This window comes from Chiloscyllium punctatum, chromosome 12 (assembly GCF_047496795.1).
Source record: "Chiloscyllium punctatum isolate Juve2018m chromosome 12, sChiPun1.3, whole genome shotgun sequence".
In the NCBI taxonomy this organism is placed as follows: Eukaryota; Metazoa; Chordata; class Chondrichthyes; order Orectolobiformes; family Hemiscylliidae; genus Chiloscyllium; species Chiloscyllium punctatum.
In genome coordinates, this window is record NC_092750.1 from 23,674,736 (window position 1) to 23,692,535 (window position 17,800).

Here is a 17,800-nt window from a genome sequence, read left to right on the forward strand (position 1 = left end):
CCTCCACACACATCATTGACTGCATCCGCTGCACCCGATGTGGCCTCCTATACATTGGGGAGACAGGCCGCCTACTTGCGGAATGTTTCAGAGAACACCTCTGGGACACCCGCACCAACTAACCCAACCACCCCGTGGCTGAACACTTTAACTCCCCCTCCCACTCTACCAAGGACATGCAGGTCCTTGGCCTCCTCCATCACCGGACCATGGCAACACCACGACTGGAGGAAGAGCGCCTCATCTTCTGCCTGGGAACCCTCCAACCACAAGGGATGAATGCAGAATTCTCCAGCTTTCTCATTTCCCTCCCCCCACCTTTTCTCAGTCCCAACCCTCAGACTCAGCACAGCCTTCTTGACCTGCAATCTTCTTCCCGACCTCTCCGCCCCCCACCCCCTCTCCGGCCTGTCACCCTCACCTTGACCTCATTCCACCTATCGTATTCCCAACGCCCCTCCCCCAAATCCCTCCTCCCTATCTGTTATCTTAGCCTGCTTAGCACACCCTTCTCATTCCTGAAGAAGGGCTTATGCCCGAAACGTCGATTCTCCTGTTCCTTTGATGCTGCCTGACCTGTTGCGCTTTTCCAGCAACACATTTTTAAGCTTTGATCTCCAGCATCTGCAGTCCTCACTTTCTCCCTGTTATTATCACTTGGACAAAATCCTGGAACCCCCCTCCCTAACAGCACTGAGGGTGTACTTGCAGCAAATGGGGCTGCAGTGGCACAAGAAGGTAGCTCATCCATGATTTTTCAAGGGTGCAGTGTAGCGATTGCACATGTAGAGCTCTTGCCCTTTAGGATATTTACAAGTCCTGTATTCTAACAAATACATCTTTAAATTGCTCTCTTAATTTTTTCATAGTTCTGCCATTTGGTGGTTCTGCTCAGTTAATTGTGAGCCTTGCCTAAATTTAAATCTTGAGTATAAATTAGTCTTCTCACTCCAACAAAGTATTTAAATTTTATTGTCACTGTTTTATAAGTGCTCTGATACTATTAGATTATTTTTCTAGTCAATCCTAATAGTCATTATTATGGACACCTATGTAGCTTTGGTATTTTAAATCTTATTTCAAGTTTTAATTACTTTTAGCAAAGACTTGAAAAAAACAGGCACTTAAAATTTAAGTTCCTTTTCACCAGATCTTCAAGTTTGAAACTTTGTATAATATTACAGGAATATGAAATTGATAAGACATTGGGGATAAAAGGACCTGAAGACGTAGCAGCAATGGGCATTGCTGAATACAACAGACACTGCCGAGGAATAGTGATGAGATACTCAAATGAATGGGAGGTAGGTACAATTGACGTAATACAGTCGTAAACTCTCATGACAGAGGACTGAGTTGGAACTGTTAAAGGAGGTTAGAACTTCAAGTAGTCTTTGAAAGATAGTGCTGGGCTGACTGATTTTTAATACATGATGCCCATGTGCATATTCGTGATGTTTGAAAATGAGTATATATATTTGACTCAGAATTTCAATTTTGAAACCTTTTGGTGTTTCTTAATTACATTTCAGTACAGTACGTATTTGTGACGTTTTGTTTTGTAATGCTGTGTTCCCTATATTTGATAATGTCATAAAACTTTCCAAATTAGTTATGTTTGTCTTTCACTCCTCAAAGTGTTGCTGTGCTTCGACTTTTGTGCTCTGCTCATCGTTTTCTCAGCTTCTTAATTTTACAGCTCTCCTCATTTCTTCGTTAGTAGCCCTGAGCTTCATCTCATTTTCCTCATTTCAGCAAAGTTTAGCATTTCTTATTTTAAAATGGAGTTGATGTTGCTTGTAGTACATAGAAGGACGTTGCCAAAAAATAGTTCCTGCTTTATTCTTGACAAACACCACCTCTCTGCACAATCCAAATAATTGGCTGCTTTCTAATTCCTCTGTTTTCGCAATATAAGATACTCTGTGCTGCTGTACATTTAGGACTTTCTGATGAAGGGCTTATGCCCAAAAGGCCGAATCTCCTGCTCCTCGGATGCTGTCTGACCTGCTGTGCTTTTCCAGCACCACACTCTTGACTCTGATCTCCAGCAATGCAGTCCTCACTTTCTTCCGTTTAAGACTTTGTCTATTAGCCTTGTATGATTCTGATTTCGGTTTGCTTCCCATCCTTAACCTTGCGGCGTCATGCAAGGCTGCAGGGAATGATCTTTTGAAGATGCAAAAGGGGAAAGATCTTTGTAAAACGAACTTGATGTGGACATGGGTGTTCTCATGTAAAAGGAGAATGGGGCAAGTTATATAAAAGTATCTGAGCAGAAGAGAAAAGAACATAGGTGAAAATAGATTGTGACAGGTATGAGGATTGAGAAATAAAGGAGACAGGAAATGTCAGTTAAATGATTATCATTTTGACAAGAGGGCAGAGCACATCATTTTGGACATTGTGGCAGAGAAAGGTCAGCATGGAGAAAATGAGGCCTCAAATTCATGAGACCTGTTTCCTACAAAGGCAAGCAATAACAGATAGTTGGATAATTAAAAGGCATGCTACACATTGTAGGGCTGGAACTTGCTAGTCTTCAGTGTAATATATTACATTGCTCTAAATTGTTTAGTACTGAAAGCCAAAAGCATAGAATTTAAACTCAGTATAATAACTGGCCTTCACATTGTATTTCCCTCTGGTAGTACCATGAACATTAACTGAAATTTGAAATGATTGAGAACACCCACAGTTCTAGCTTTAATATATTAACATTAATTAAAATACAATCAATACCTTTCTTCTCTAGTAAACTAGTAGCTGCCCCTATTAATACTTTTTGATTTTAAAAAAGAATAACAAAGGAATAACTTCAAGATCTGTCTTCTGGTCTCTCTGATTCTGTAACAGTGATGCATTGGTAAATGGAATTAAAATGTTTGTTATTTAAAACTTACTTTCACAATTTTAATTGTAAGTTTTTTTTGTGCAGTTAACTTATTCAACATGCTGCTATATTCCAAGATGTTAAAATTTTGAGCCTTTAACTTTCACTATTTATGCAACGACAGCATTTTTAAAATTATTTATGATGCTTGGTTTTCATCAACAGTCTGCTGTTACCAGATTGGGACGCTGGATTGATTTTAAGAATGATTATAAAACCCTGTATCCTTCATTCATGGAATCTGTTTGGTAAGTATTGCTTTAAAATTAAACCTACAAGTTCAGTATCTTAAACATGCAAGAATTTATGTCAGAGGAACAAAGAAAAGCTGTTCATGTTAACTGATGGTACAATTAATTGAGGATACGATTTAAAGTCTTGGGCAAGAAATGCAGAGTGGGTGGTCACAGATCTTTTTTATGCAATGAGTACAATAGCTCGGGGTTGGTTGCCATCTGGGGTGATGATAGAGGAGACAATTAATGTTTTCACAAAGAAATTGGATGGACATTGTGAGAAAAATAATCCAGTAAGGCTATAGGATTGCAATGAGTGAGTTACACTGATAGCTTTCTGTAGAGCAATTCAATCAAGGCTTTGATGTTAAAAATCACACAACACCAGGTTATAGTCCAACAGGTTTAATTGGAAGTGCACTAGCTTTCGGAGCGACGCTCCTTCATCAGGTGATTGTGGAGGGCTCGATCGTAACACAGAATTTATAGCAAAAATTTGCAGTGTGATGTAACTGAAATTATACATTGAAAAATTGATTGTCTGTTAAGCCTTTCATCTGTTAGAATACAGTGATAGTTTCACTTCTTTCATGTGTAAATCACAAAACCCTTTTTTTTAAAGTTGCATTCTCGGGTTAGCTGTTAACAATGGTGAAAGCTAGACAATATGTTGAAGGTGTTAGCCCCCTGTGTTCTCTGTCTATGACCTGATGTTTAGATTGATTCCAATCTAAAAAGTGAGATAACAGAGTTTTACATAAATTCATGCAGTTTTTGAGCTCAGATTTCTACATGAATGTATGCAGTTTTTGAGCAAAGTGCAGTGTAGCTCTGCAAGTACAAATTCACCACATAAAATATATGTGTGCATGTGGGTCTTTGTCTGTCTGTGGTGTGTGTCTGTCTGGAGTGGGGGTTGAGAGTGTGAGAAAGAGTGCGTGTCTGTGTGTGTAGTGAGTGCAGAGTGTCTTAAACAAATGAAAGGCTTAACAGACAATCAAATTTTTAACTTTGTACACTCCAGTCCAACACCGGCATCTCCAAATCATGACTACTAAGGATTTGATGGGTTGAATGGCTTCCTGTGTGTTGCAGCTTCACCGAGTTCTGCCAGTTTTTAAAAAAATCTTACACTCAGGAAAATTTATGAGCTTGTGGTCTGCAGACATCTATTTATTTGAGGTTCTTCTGTAATATAATAGCCAATGTTTTACCCTTATGCACAATAGCTTTTGAAATAAAAATCAGGCCTGAGGCGGTTGAAGGTGGTGGGTAAGATGGCCTGATGCACTATTGTGATACTAGCAGCTGTTTAAAGGTGGTATCTTCACATCTGACGATGATGTAGCTACTGCCTCCTGCCCAGTTCCAGTTGTCAGATTGTCCACCTCCAGCCTGCTGGGCAACAACTAGTCAAGTTATGTGAGATTCTGCCAAGAACAGAGATTGGAGAGAGAGGGTCACCACCACCGCCTGCCCCTTTGCTAGATTGTGTAAAATCCTGGCCATTGGATTAATTGCTCTGCCTGACTTTGATGATAAGCAAATGTGTGTGAGGATGGATTTATAGAGTCAGTCATAAAACACGGAAACAGACCCTTTGATCCAACTCGTCCAGCCGACCAATTTCCCAAACTAAACTGGTCCCACTTGCCTGTTTGCCCATATTTCTTTAAACTTTTCCTATTCATGTACCTGTCCAAATCGCTTTTAAATATTATAGAAAGAAAGATGGGAGAGAACTAATAATTCAGAACCCTAGCCTAGTGTTTTTCTTTGAGTGAGTGCATACAATTGCTGGGTTAGCAAGTGTTAAATCCTCAGTTTGTGTAAACCTTACTTAAGTTGTAATGTGTAGTTTGCCCAAAGAGCAATCAACAGTTGTTAAATTCAATACATTGAGAAAGCAGCCAAGAGCCACCCGAAACTGGAGCCTCATTTGCTAAGTGAGCTAGGTCCTTTTTATTTGGAACTTATTAAAGTATTCAACTAGTGGGACTTAGAACAGAATGCAGGAGTTCAGCACCTCCAGGAGTGTGACTTCAAGCAGTTTGCAGGATTTGAACGTCTCAAGGATTTCAGTGGAGTAAGGGGAGGGATGTTTGGTTTTTGCCTCAACAGCTGAGCAGCTGAGTATTTCTAGCCTTATTGAAAATAAGTTCTTGATGAATCAAATAGCTCAGGTTATATGCAGGGCTTTAACTTTGTACCTGTCAGGCAGGGAGGAAAGGGTCGCGTGAAGGAGCCGTGGTTTAAAAAGGAATTGGAATCCCTTATTAAAGGGAAGAGGGCGGCCTATGTAAAGATGAGGCGTGAAGGTTCGATTGGGGCGATTGAGAGTTATAAGGTAACCAGGAAGGATCGAAAGAGAGAGCTAAGAGCAGCAAGGCGGGGACATGAAAAGTCCTTGGTTGGTAGGATTAGGGAAAATCCAAAGGCTTTCTATAGGTATGTCAGGAATAAAATAATAACTAGGATAGGAATAGGTCCAGTCAAGGATAGTAGTGGGAGGTTGCGAGTGGAGGCTCAAGAGATTGGGAAGACACTGAATGAATACTTTTCGTCAGTATTCACTCAGGAACAGGACATTGTTGCCGATGGGAATCTTGAGTCACAATTAATTAGAATGGATGGCTTTGAGGTATGTAGGGAAGAGGTGTTGGAAATTCTGGAAAGGGTGAAAATAGATAAGTCCCCTGGGCCTGATGGCATTTATCCTAGGATTCTCTGGGAAGCAAGGGAGGAGACGCAGAGCCATTGGCCTTGATTTTTTTGTCCTCGTCTACAGGAATAGTGCCAGAAGACTGGAGAATAGCAAATGTGGTTCCCTTGTTCAAGAAGGGGAGTAGGGATAACCCTAGTAACTATAGGCCGGTGAGCCTCACTTCTGTTGTGGGCAAAGTCTTAGAGAGAATTGTAAGGGTTAGGATTTATGAGCATCTGGATAGGAATAATGTGATCAAGGATAGTCAGCATGGTTTTGTGAAGGGCAGGTCATGCCTCACAAACCTTATTGAATTCTTTGAGAAGGTGACTAAGGAGGTGGACAAGGGTAAAGCGGTAGATGTGGTGTATATGGATTTTAGTAAGGCGTTTGATAAGGTTCCCCATGGTAGGCTGCTGCAAAAAATATGGAGGTATGGCATTAAGGGTGAGTTGGAGGTTTGGATTAGGAATTGGCTGGCTGGAAGAAGACAGAGGGTAGTAGTTGATGGTAAAGGTTCATCTTAGAGTGCAGTTACTAGCGTTGTTCGGCAAGGATCTGTTTTGGGACCATTGCTGTTTGTCATTTTTATAAATGACCTGGAGGAGGGGCTAGAAGGTTGGGTGAGCAAGTTTGCGGATGATACGAAGGTCAGTGGAGTTGTTGACAGTGAGGAAGGATGTGGCAGGTTACAGCGGGATGTAGATAAGCTGCAGAGCTGGGCAGAAAGGTGGCAAATGGAGTTCAATGTAGGTAAGTGTGAAGTGATTCACTTTGGTAAGAGTAACAAAAAGATGGGGTACTGGGCTAATGGTCGGATACTTGGTAGTGTGGATGAGCAGAGGGATCTTTGTGTCCACGTACACCGATCTCTGAAAGTTGCCACCCAGGTAAATAGTGCTGTGAAGAAGGCATATGGCGTACTGGCTTTTATTGGTAGAGGAATTGAGTTCCGGAGTCCTGAGGTCATGTTGCAGTTGTATAAGACTCTGGTGCGGCCACATCTGGAGTATTGTGTGCAGTTTTGGTTGCCATAGTATAGGAAGGATGTGGAGGCATTAGAACGAGTGCAGAGGAGGTTTACCAGGATATTGCCTGAAATGGTAGGAAGATCGTATGAGGAAAGGCTGAGGCACTTGGGGCAGTTTTCATTGGAGAAAAGAAGGTTTAGGGGTGACTTGATAGAGGTGTCCAAGATGATTAGGGGTTTAGATAGGGTTGACCATGAGAACCTTTTTCCATGAATGGAGTCAGCTATTACGAGGGGGCATAGCTTTAAATTAAGGGGTGGTCGGTATAGGACAGATGTTAGGGGTAGATTCTTTACTTAGCGAGTTGTGAGTTTATGGAATGCCCTACTAGTAGCAGTGGTGGACTCTCCCTCTTTATGGGCATTTAAACGGGCATTGGATAGACATATGGAGGATAGTGGGCTAGTGTAAGTTAGATGGACTTGGATTGGCGCAACATCAAGGTCCAAAGGGCCTGTACTGCGCTGTATTTTTCTATATTCTTTGTTAACTAATTAGCAAGGGGAGGAGGGAAGTGAAGGCTTGCACATCAAAGGGTATGATGGCATTCCATTGCAACTATTTTGACAATCATACCCCGAGTGAGGCAGGAAGGGACAGAGTGCAATAGCATGAAAAATAAAGCAGCAGATGGATACTAAGGGGAAGAAAATGTAATCAGAAAAATTAATGTCTCTAGAAAGCACATAATATCCTGAATAAAATAAATGCATGAATGGCGCACTTAATGGTTGAGGGTCTGTATTATATCCACTCCAGAGGAATGATCACAGCTGTAACTGAATATTAAGGGATATGTGACCTTTTGAAAGGATGGGGGTCATGGGATTCAAGATACCAGCAATCCAACAGGTCTGCCTTGCTGAACTCAGCAAGATGGTGCTTTTCCCCTCACAAGCTGCTTTGGTAAAAACTGGCAGTTTTAAGTTACTAGAATCTTTTATAGATTCTTCTTAGCGATTAGAGAAGATGACTTAAGGTAAAGGACAGCGTGGATCGCAACAAGCAGGACACTCCCTGCAGCAACGGACACACCCGCGGCTACAGCGTCAACCTCCATGGAAGCCCTGCTGCTCTTACCTACTCAGCAGAGTCTGGCTTCGAACTTCATCAAACGTCGAGTCAGCGATGGAGTAGACCCAGACCAGGCTGGAACTGATCTCAGCCGTGCTGCTAAAGGGCAGCATCTTGGGCGGCATATGGAGGCAGTCGATTGGTGGACTGCGGCCGACTCCTCGGCAGGATAGATTCAGGCCCTGGAGAAGCAGGGACTGGCCTTAGTAGAGTAGGTTGGCCACCTCAAAAATAGAGGTCGGAGGAAGAATAACCGTGTTATTGGGATGCCAGAGTGGGAAGAAGGGGATCAGCCAGTCAGCTTTTGGGATCTGAAGCGGAGATGGGTCGAGTGCAGATCAAGCGAGCTCACTGGGTCATGGTGCACAGGCCCAGGTTAGAACAGTGCCCCCGCCCGGTCTGAGTGTGATTCCAGCCCTACAGAGACAAGCAAAGGTATTGGAAGCTTTCAGAATACCAAGGAAGGATCCACAGGCCCTGATTTACAAGGGAATCAAAGATTATGTTTCTTCGGGACTTTTCCGCGGATGTGGTCCGTAAGAGGAAGACTTTTGATGAAGTAAAGTAGAGGTTGAGGTATCTGGAAGTTTAGTACTCTGTAAGGTACCCGGCAGTGTCCATGTATGTCTTTGATTCATTGGAAAAGGCAAAGGACTTTTTGGACACTTCAAAATCAACTGACTGGTTCAAGCAATATAGACAACAATGGTTACTTTTTTTTCTGTTGTTTGCTTCATTCGTCTGGTTTTGACCCTTTAATATGTTTATTTTTCTCTTCCCTTCTTGCTTTTCTGAGATTTGGGAAGCGTTGTCGGAATTTTTTTTTGGTTTGATTGACACCAAATGTATGGGTGGGTGGGTGAAATGTCCATTTTTAACTTTTGTTTGAAAAATTTATGTACTATTTACTTTTTGTTTGCCTGGGTTTGAGATGCAGCTTCAGCTGGAAGGAGCCATCAAGGAGTGCTCCCTATGGGCAAGGGGACAAGTCTCCTATTATGTGTTTTTTGTATTGGTTTATTGTTGGTGTAGTTTTTAGAAGTTTTGTTTTTGTCGTTTCTGTAGTTGTGTTTTTTGGACTCGATCAGTCTTTCAATGTTTCCACTCATCGCATTGAGTTGGGTTCTTCCTCTCGGGGGTTCATGGGCTGTTTCAGATGGCTATGGCTAGTTGCTCATTGAAGCGGTGCACCTGGACTATTAAAGGGAGTCACTCGATCATTATGAGAAAGAAAGTACTTTCAAGTCTTAGAAAGGAGAGGGCTGATGTCGTTCTGATGCAAGAAGCCCACCTTGATGACAAGGAGCATCTGAAGTTGCAGCAGGGAGGGTTCGTCTGTGTGTTATTTTCGTCTTTTAACTCTTAAAAACAGGGGAATGACGATATTCGTTCAGAAGCATCTCCCATTTCAGTTGTTAGATCAAATTAAGGATGAATATGGGTGGTTTGCGATCCTCACAGCTTTAATACAGGGTGAGGCGTATGATATTCTGAATATTTATTGCCCTTCAGCACACCCCCTTAAATTTTTAACGGATACGCTTTCTAAGCTGGTGGCCCTTGGAGCGCACTGTGCGATTATAGGGGGAGACTTTAATTGTCTTATGGGTCCCACAGTGGACATGATGACCTGGCATCTCCTGGGCACCTCCCTGCGATCTAAACAACTGGTGGGCTTGAGGGGAGTTAGGATTGGTGGATGTATGGAGATGCTTTTATCCAGGTAGGGACTTTACCTTTTTCTCCAATCCGCACAAAGATTGATCTGTTTCTTGCTCTATCTGTTATTTTTGATTCGGTGTTGTCATGTAAAATTGGGAACATAGCCGTTTCATGCAGCAGTGTACAGGGGAACCTCAATTATCCGAACAAGATGGGCGGGCACTATTTTGTTTGGATAATGATTATTCGGTTAATCGATTAAATGCCTTTCCTCTGGGGCTTGGAGTTTTTAAATTCTGCTCCCTGTTCAGGAAACTGCAAAAGCCCACAGCGTACGAGCCCTTGCTCCTGGCCAACACCACCACCACCCCCGCCTCCCCAAAAATGCCCACCACCCCACCGCCAACTATACAACACCACTCTCCCCGGCCAACTATGCCTCCCACCCGCCCCCGCACTCCCGGCCAACACTGCCCCACTCCTGCTCCATCTCCTAACCAACCCCTTCTAACACTGCTTCCCACCCCCCACCGCCCCCCCCCCCCCCCCCACCAGCTCCACCCCATCCAACGCTGCCCCCCCGCCTGCCACCCCATTGTGGTCCAAAACTGCTCCCGCCCCCTCTCTGGGGCAGCCAGACTGGGCACCAACAGTAAGACTGCTGCTGCTGTCTTTGTGGGGTAAGTCTCCAAATAGCGCACGCACACACACACAGCCACACACAATTTAACTGTAACTTTTTGACAAGTTCCAGCTCTGCCCTGTACAGGACAATATTGGTTAGATTATCTGGGTGGGAGGTTAGGGTACACCCCTCTATAGAGCTCCAGGGAAAGTGTGGGGAAAGAGGGGGCAGGAGGTCAGTCATTTGGAGACTGTGCCTGTTTAGTCACTAAACAAAAAACACGATTACTATTGGAAACATGTCTTTGATGTAGTGTTTCCATCGGGACCTTGATCTCCTTCGCATAATTGGTATTCTGACAATCGAGGTTCCTCTGTATTTGAAGGTTAATGCCAGGGTAATAAGGTAGGTTTGCTGCATTGGCATATGCACCCTTTTCTCCTGAAGCACAGTGAGCTTCGTACAAGCCCATCTTGCTGCTAAACTCAGGTTTTAAAATTCTGTCTAAGACACGCACTGAGGTTGGAGAAGGTGTTGCGCTCTATTGTAAAGGAGGATCAGACAGGTTTTAAAGGCTGTAGAGTACTGAACATGGTCTAGGTGTGCCAACAAAGGTCGGTTTTGGGCTTGGTGGTCTCCCTGGATGTGGCGAAGGCATTTAACCGGTAGAATGGCCATACCATTTTTATGTTCTGCACCGGTTTGGTCTTGGTGGGAACTTTGCCTGATGGGTGGAAGTGCTATATCGTGATCCTATGGCAACGGTCCTTACTCATGTCATAAGATCTGATAATTTCAGTATTGGTAGAGGCAGCCAACAAGGTTGTCTCCTCTCACCATCGTTGTTTACGTTGGTGTTTGAGCTGCTGGTTGAGACTATCCGGAGGGACCCCAATATACTCGTCCCAGAGGTGGGGGCAGGGTGCATAAGATCACCCTTCATGCAGATGATGTTCTCCTTTTCCTTTCAAACCCAAAAATGTCTGTGCCTTGTTTAATACAATGTATTAATTTATTTGGTTTTTTCTCGGGGTATAAGATTAATTACATGAAGTCGGAGGCCATGCCTGTGGGGGTCTTGGGGGAGTATCCAATCTCGAAGGTGAAATCTGATGCCCTTTCAGCTGGTGGTAGGGAGGAGGTTTTTTGTATCTCGGCAATTTCATTACTTTGACCAATTATACAAGGCTAATTTTGTGCAATTGCTTGAGAAAATAAGGCAGAGCCTTCAGCGTTGGGAGGTTCTTCCAATATCTTGGTTGGGTTGAAAAGCTCTTATGAAAATGAATGTTCTTGCTCTCTTAAATCCTGCGCGAATGCTCCCACTGATGTTGCCTCGACAAAAGTTGCAGAGATGTAACAGTTGGCTCAGTTCTTTTATTTTGCGTCACAGGTGGCCTCTCATTAAGCTTGCCAAATTACGTCTTCAGGGAATTGTGGGGGGGGGTAAACTTGCCAGATGTTTAGAGATATCAAATAAGCTCCCTGTTATCCTTTGTGAATGATTGAACTTGTGAGGATTCGAGGTCAATATGGCTGGATATTAAAGTCTCCCAGGCAAAATGTCCCCTTATTAATTTGTTATTTATGGATAAGATGAGGACAGTCACGGTGTGTTATCGGAGCCCAATTGTCGTCAATACAGTTAAAACGTAGAGAATTATGCGACAAAGGGAGGGCAAATTATGTAAAACCTCTTTTTTCAGCCCCATCGTAGGAACACCAGGATTTCAGCCAGGATTGATGGATTCTGGTTTTCGGCTGTGGGCATCCAGGGGAGTCTCTTGTTTGGGAGACGTATTTGAGGGGGAAGTCATGATGTCTTTTGATCAGTAGAGTCGCAAATATGAACTACCCAGCATGGACCTCTTCCATTATTTTCAGTTCACAGACTTTATCCCAAAAAAGACCACGCTGTTGATTGATCATAATAGGTCTGACTTAGAAAGGAGAATGCTTCAGACGACAGGTCCTCTCTCGATTACCACCCTTTACCATTGACTGGGAGGTGGCGCCTTGAAAGATATTGAATGGTTCTGTGGTTTCTGGGCGCAAGAATTGGGAGTGGAGATCTCTTCAGAGGTATGGGAGGACATTTAGGTGAATCTGAGAAAGATCTCGATTTGTAATAGAACACAGCTTATGCAGTTGAATGTTCTTCACAGGGTCTATTTGGCCCCAGAGCGGCTTGCAAAATCTTAAAAAAAAGGAACATCTTCAAAGTGCCCCAAGTGCAAAATAGATATTGGCACTCTTACCCATTGTTTGTGGTCATGCCACAAGCTTTGCAAGTACTGGTGCGCAAGTCAAGGTAGATCCAGTATCTCTTCTCTTGGGCCTGCCAAACCTGCCTGCTTTAGATGAGCATGGGAAGAAGCTGTTTAATATTCTTACTTATTGTGTGAAGAAGAACATTCTGATGAGTTAGATCTCTATTGGGATGGCATAGGTTAGTTATGGGACATATCCCCCTAGATTTCCTTGCAAGTATGGTGCACCAGAAAACTGAACTTTTTTATAAGATGCAGCAGCCCTTTCTGAACTATATTGAAGCAGACTTGTCGGCTATATTAACTATGGCCTTTGTTTAGCCACAAGACCTGGTCTGATGAGCTGGGTGCCCTGAGAGGAAGAATCCCAAATAAATATGGGTATTGTACCTGATGCCCCCGCTGATGGGGAGCTCTGGTGGGTTGTGCTGCATGGTATAATTAATTTAGTTTAATTTAATTTGTTTAGTTACTAATTGAATTGTGGTATGGGCAGTTTTTAAAATTTGTTTTGTAAAGTAGAGTAGTAGTTAGTTTATCGTTGTTGTTGTTACACTCATTGTTTTCTTTATGATTTTATTTTTGTAAAGAATAAAAATATTTCTCAATGTAAAAACAAAAAGGGCAGACAGGAAACGAAGGTATTGTAGCAACTTTGTTAGTACATTAGTAAAAAATGATGTTGAATTGGATAATGTAGAATCTGTGGATGGAAGTAAGAAATAACGAAAGGAAGATGATGTGAGTGGAGTAGTCTCTTGACAGTGCCTGTTCTGGAGGACAGAAGGTAATGAGAGAGTTAAAAAGGTAGTACATTTAGTCAGGCGTAAATTTAATCTTCACTTTGTCATACAGCACGGAAACAGATAATTCAGTCCAACCAGTTCATGCTGAGCAGAATCCCAAACTAAACTAGTCCCACCTGTCTGCTCCGAGCCCTTGTCCCTCTGTCCCTTTCCTATTCACATATCTATGCAAATGTCTTTTAAATGTTGTAATAGTACCTGCATCCACCTCTTCCTCAAGAAGTTCATTCTACACATAAACCGCCCTGTGTGTAAAACATTTACCTCTTGTCTTTTTTTAAATCTCTCTCCTCTCCCCTTAAAAATGTGCCCCCTACTTTTGAAATTCCACATCTTGGGGAAAAGGTAACTTCTGTCAACTCATCTTTTATTTTATAAGCATTTATCAGGTCACCTCTTCACCTCCTACGCTCCAGTGAAAAAAGTTTCAACCTATAATTTCCTTATAACTCACACCTTCCATACCTGGCAACTTCCTGGTAGATCTCTTCTGAACACTCTCCAGCTTGATAATATCCTTCCTTTCACTGGGTGACCAGAACTGGACACAGTTTTCCAGAAGAGCCTTCACATCTCTCATTCAAACTCTTCTCCCTCCTGCCATCTGGAAGATACTGGAGCATTCAGCCTCTCAATGCCAGACTGTGCAACAGTTTCTTCCCCCAAGCCATCAGGCTCCTATGATTGGACTCTTTTTTTTCATTTGAAATTCTTTGCGTGACTTCGAATTGCTGCTAGAACAATGTCTATTAATTATCATTCTTTGATTACACTGTAATTTGCGTGCTTTGCAGTTCTTAGGCACTTTATGCTTCCCTTTATATGATCGTGTGGTTTGTGCTGTCCATGGTCCTGGAGGAACGCTGTCTAGTTTATTTTACTGTATCAGCTGTATATGGTAGAAGAGACAAATAAAATTTACTCTGCTCTAAGAGACCTCACCAACGTCCTATACTACCTCAATATAATATCCCAACTCTTATACTCAAAGGTATGAGCAATGAAAGCAAGCATGCCAAATGCCTTTTTAACCACCCTGTTTATATGTGATGCAAACGTTAAAGAATTATGTATTTGCACCCCTAGATCCCTCTGTTCCACATAAATTGTGAAAATCAAATTTGCAGAGGTAGGCAAAAGGAAGTACTCATGAAGTGGATTGAGGATAACTTCCTAAAGCAATATGTTGTAGATCCAACAAGGGATCAGGCTATTTGGATCTGGTAATGTGTAATAAAGCACATGTCCTCAGGATACAAGATTCCTTTATGAACAATGACCATAACATAGAAGAGTTTAGCACTTAGTTTGAGAGTGAGAAATTTGGGTTAAAAGGAACAATGCTAAAATTAGGTGAGGATAATTACATCAGAATGGGAGCCCAGTTTGCTAGAATGGTCTGAGGAAGGGGTTTAGCAGAGAAGGCGGTTGAGAAATAATGACTGACATGTTTTTTTTTAAATCACTGGATTGAGAAAGCTAAAAGTCGCCAAATGATTAAAACAATAATAGAAAACTAATGCAACTTGAAAAAAGACAGTATGAACATCTAGCAAGAATCATAAAAACAGACAGTAAGAACATCGTTAAATATATAAAAAGGAAGGGAGAGACAACATTATCAGCCCCATAAAGAATGAAGCTGTGGAAATAATAACAGGGACCTGGGAAATGGTGGAGGAATTTAACAAATATTTTACGTACGTCTACATCATAGAAGATACTAATAATATTAAACAAACATTGAAATAGTCAAGGGGCCAAAGTGGGGCAGGAAATAAATGCAATAACCATTGCAAAAAATGTAGTGGGGAACTAGTGGTGCTAAAGGACAAGCGGTCCCTTGGATCTCATGGGATGCTACCTCGGATTTTAGAGGTAGTGAATGTAGTGGTGGTATTCCTCCAAGAATACTTTGATTATGCGAAAGTACTGGAGGATCAGCAAACTGCCCTTGTAACACTTTTATTCAAAAAGGGAAGACAAAAAGAAACATAACTTCAAACTGATTAGCTTAACATCAATTACTGGGAAAATGTCAGAGTCTATTATAAAGGATATAATAGCAGAGCATTGACAAAAACACAATAATCAGGCAGAGTCATCATGACTAATTTATTACAGACATTTGAGGATGCAACAAGCAGGGTAGATAATGGGGAACCTATATTTTGACTTCCTAAAGGCATTTATAAGGTACCACACATAGCTATTAAGGTAAGAGTCTGTGGTATTGAAGGTAGACTGTTATAATGGATAGAGGATTGGCTAACTAATAGTGTGTTGGGGCTATTTTCAGGGTGGCAACTTGTAATTCGTGAAATGTCACAGGGATCAATGCTTGGCCTGCAATTATTTCCAATATGTATTAGTAACTTAGTTGAGGAAAGTGAGTGTAGTGTAGTCAAGTTTGCAGATGACACAAAAATAGCTGAGAAGGTAAGTAGTGAGGATGGCATAAGATGTCTTCAGAGGGATATAGTCAGTGGGCCATAACTTGGCAAATAAAATGTAATGTGGAAAAATGTGAAGTTATGCACTTGGACAGGAGGAACAGTATTTAAATGGAGAAAGACTACAGAAAGCTGTAGCACAAAGGGATTTGGGGGGGGTGATCTTGCATGAATCCCCCCCAAAAAAGTAGCATATATGTTCAGCAGGTTTTAGCAATGCCAAATGGAAAGTTAGCCTTTATTTAAAGAATTATGTGGAGTTTGCACATTCTCCCGGTGTCTGCGTGGGTTTCCTCCAGGTGCTCCGATTTCCTCCCACAATCCAAAGATGTACATGTTCGGTGAATTGGCCATGCTAAATTACCCAGTGTTCAGAGATGTTTAGGTTAGGTGCATTCGTCGTGGTAATTATCGGGTAGGGTAAAGGATCTGGGTGGCTTATTGTTCGGAGGGTCGGTGTGGACTTCTTGGGCCGAAGGGTCTGTTTCCACACTTTAGGGATTCTATGAAAAAAGGGAGATTTTGCTACAACTCTGCAGTGCACTGATGAGACCAGAACAGGAGTACTGTAAACGGTTTTTGTTGCCTTATCTGAGGAAAGATAAATTGGCATTGGAGGCAGTCCAGGGAAGGTTCATTCGGTCAATCCCATAAGTGGAGGACTTTCTTTTGAGGAGACGTTGAATAAGTTGGACTTGTACTCATTAGAGTTTGGGAGGAGAACTTATTGAAACATACAAGATTTTTAAGGGACTTGGCAAGGGGATGTAGAGAAGTTATTTCCATTTGTGAAAGAGTTTACGACCAGAGGACGTAATCTCAAAGTAAGGGACATCCAGTTAGAACAGAGATGAAAAGTTTATTGTCTGCGGTTAATGCATGGAATACTTAACAATTCAGCCTCAAGAGCCCTCTATGGTAAAGTATGTTCAGGACTGAGATTGACAGATCTTTGATCATTACAAGAATCAATAGTATGCAGATAAAGCAGGAAAGTGAAATTGAGGACTATCAGATCAGTCATTGTCTCATAAAATGGCAGAGCAGATCTGATTGGCTGAATGGCCTAGTTATGGTCCTCTTCTTTGGGTAATAATGAGTTTATTATTAAGCGTATACCTACATATACATGCAAGAAAATCCGCTTCACTGTTGAATAGTGGGATTCTTGTTTTGCCATTCAAACCTTGTTACAAAATTGGACTTCATTTTTCTCAACATCAAGAATTTGTTTTCAGATCTTGCCATCTTTTCCCAATTGACTTGCCATTGCCCAAATTGGTCAGAGACAGGGAGAATTACAACCTTGGGGTGCACTGTTGGAACAAGTTGTATTCTACGGGTAAAGCAAAGCACCCCCTGATCAATGGATCCACTCAAAACTTTGCAACTGTATGTGTCCATTTGTGAATAATGGTGGACAATTAAACCAACTAAGCTGGAGGATGGTGAATGTGCCCATCCTTAATGACGGGTGAAAAAATTTAGCTTGAAGAATTTTTAAGCATCTTCAGGTTGAAATTACAAGTGAGGAATCCAATTCTTCCTCTTGGCTGAGGACTCCATTATATTAACAATAAAACAGATAATATAATGGTGAAAGTTTTCAGCAAAACTGGCAGCACTTCTAGTGAGAGAAACACAGTGGACATTTTCAGGTTGATGACATAAGCATGAATCTGGCATAGGCTAGTTGAACCAATATCCCATTTCTATGACATAGATTTGATGTAACTTTTGTCAGAGCAGTTTTGACAACTTGTAAATAAAAATTGAGCAGTATCTTTCACATTTTTGCTGGGCTTTGAGCTGTCGTACAGAATCACCCCAACTGCTTGTGATTTTCACAAACCAATTTCAAGTAATGTTTCTGGCATGGAGGGGAAAAATAACAGATTACTGGTGAGTAGGGTAAATGATGTTGTTAATGAAGAATGGACAAGACCCCCCCACCATTCCCATTCACTGCCGAATGTGATTATTGAATTTTTTTTGGGGGCATTAGGTAGAAAAGGCTGAATTTTATTTTATTCACTTGTGGGATGC

The 17,800-nt window shown here is 41.9% G+C and overlaps 1 protein-coding gene across 3 annotated transcripts in view; it reads left to right on the top strand.

Annotated features, from left to right (window-relative positions):
- The window catches only part of iars1 (isoleucyl-tRNA synthetase 1), a 206,698-nt gene that overhangs the window by 17,720 nt on the left and 171,178 nt on the right, over positions 1–17,800 (top strand). For all 3 annotated transcript variants that reach the window (XM_072582128.1, XM_072582130.1, XM_072582129.1), the window contains exons 4-5: positions 1,185–1,304; positions 3,059–3,141. In XM_072582128.1, coding sequence (XP_072438229.1) covers positions 1,185–1,304; positions 3,059–3,141 — 203 coding nt within the window. The remainder of the gene's footprint in view (positions 1–1,184; positions 1,305–3,058; positions 3,142–17,800) is intronic.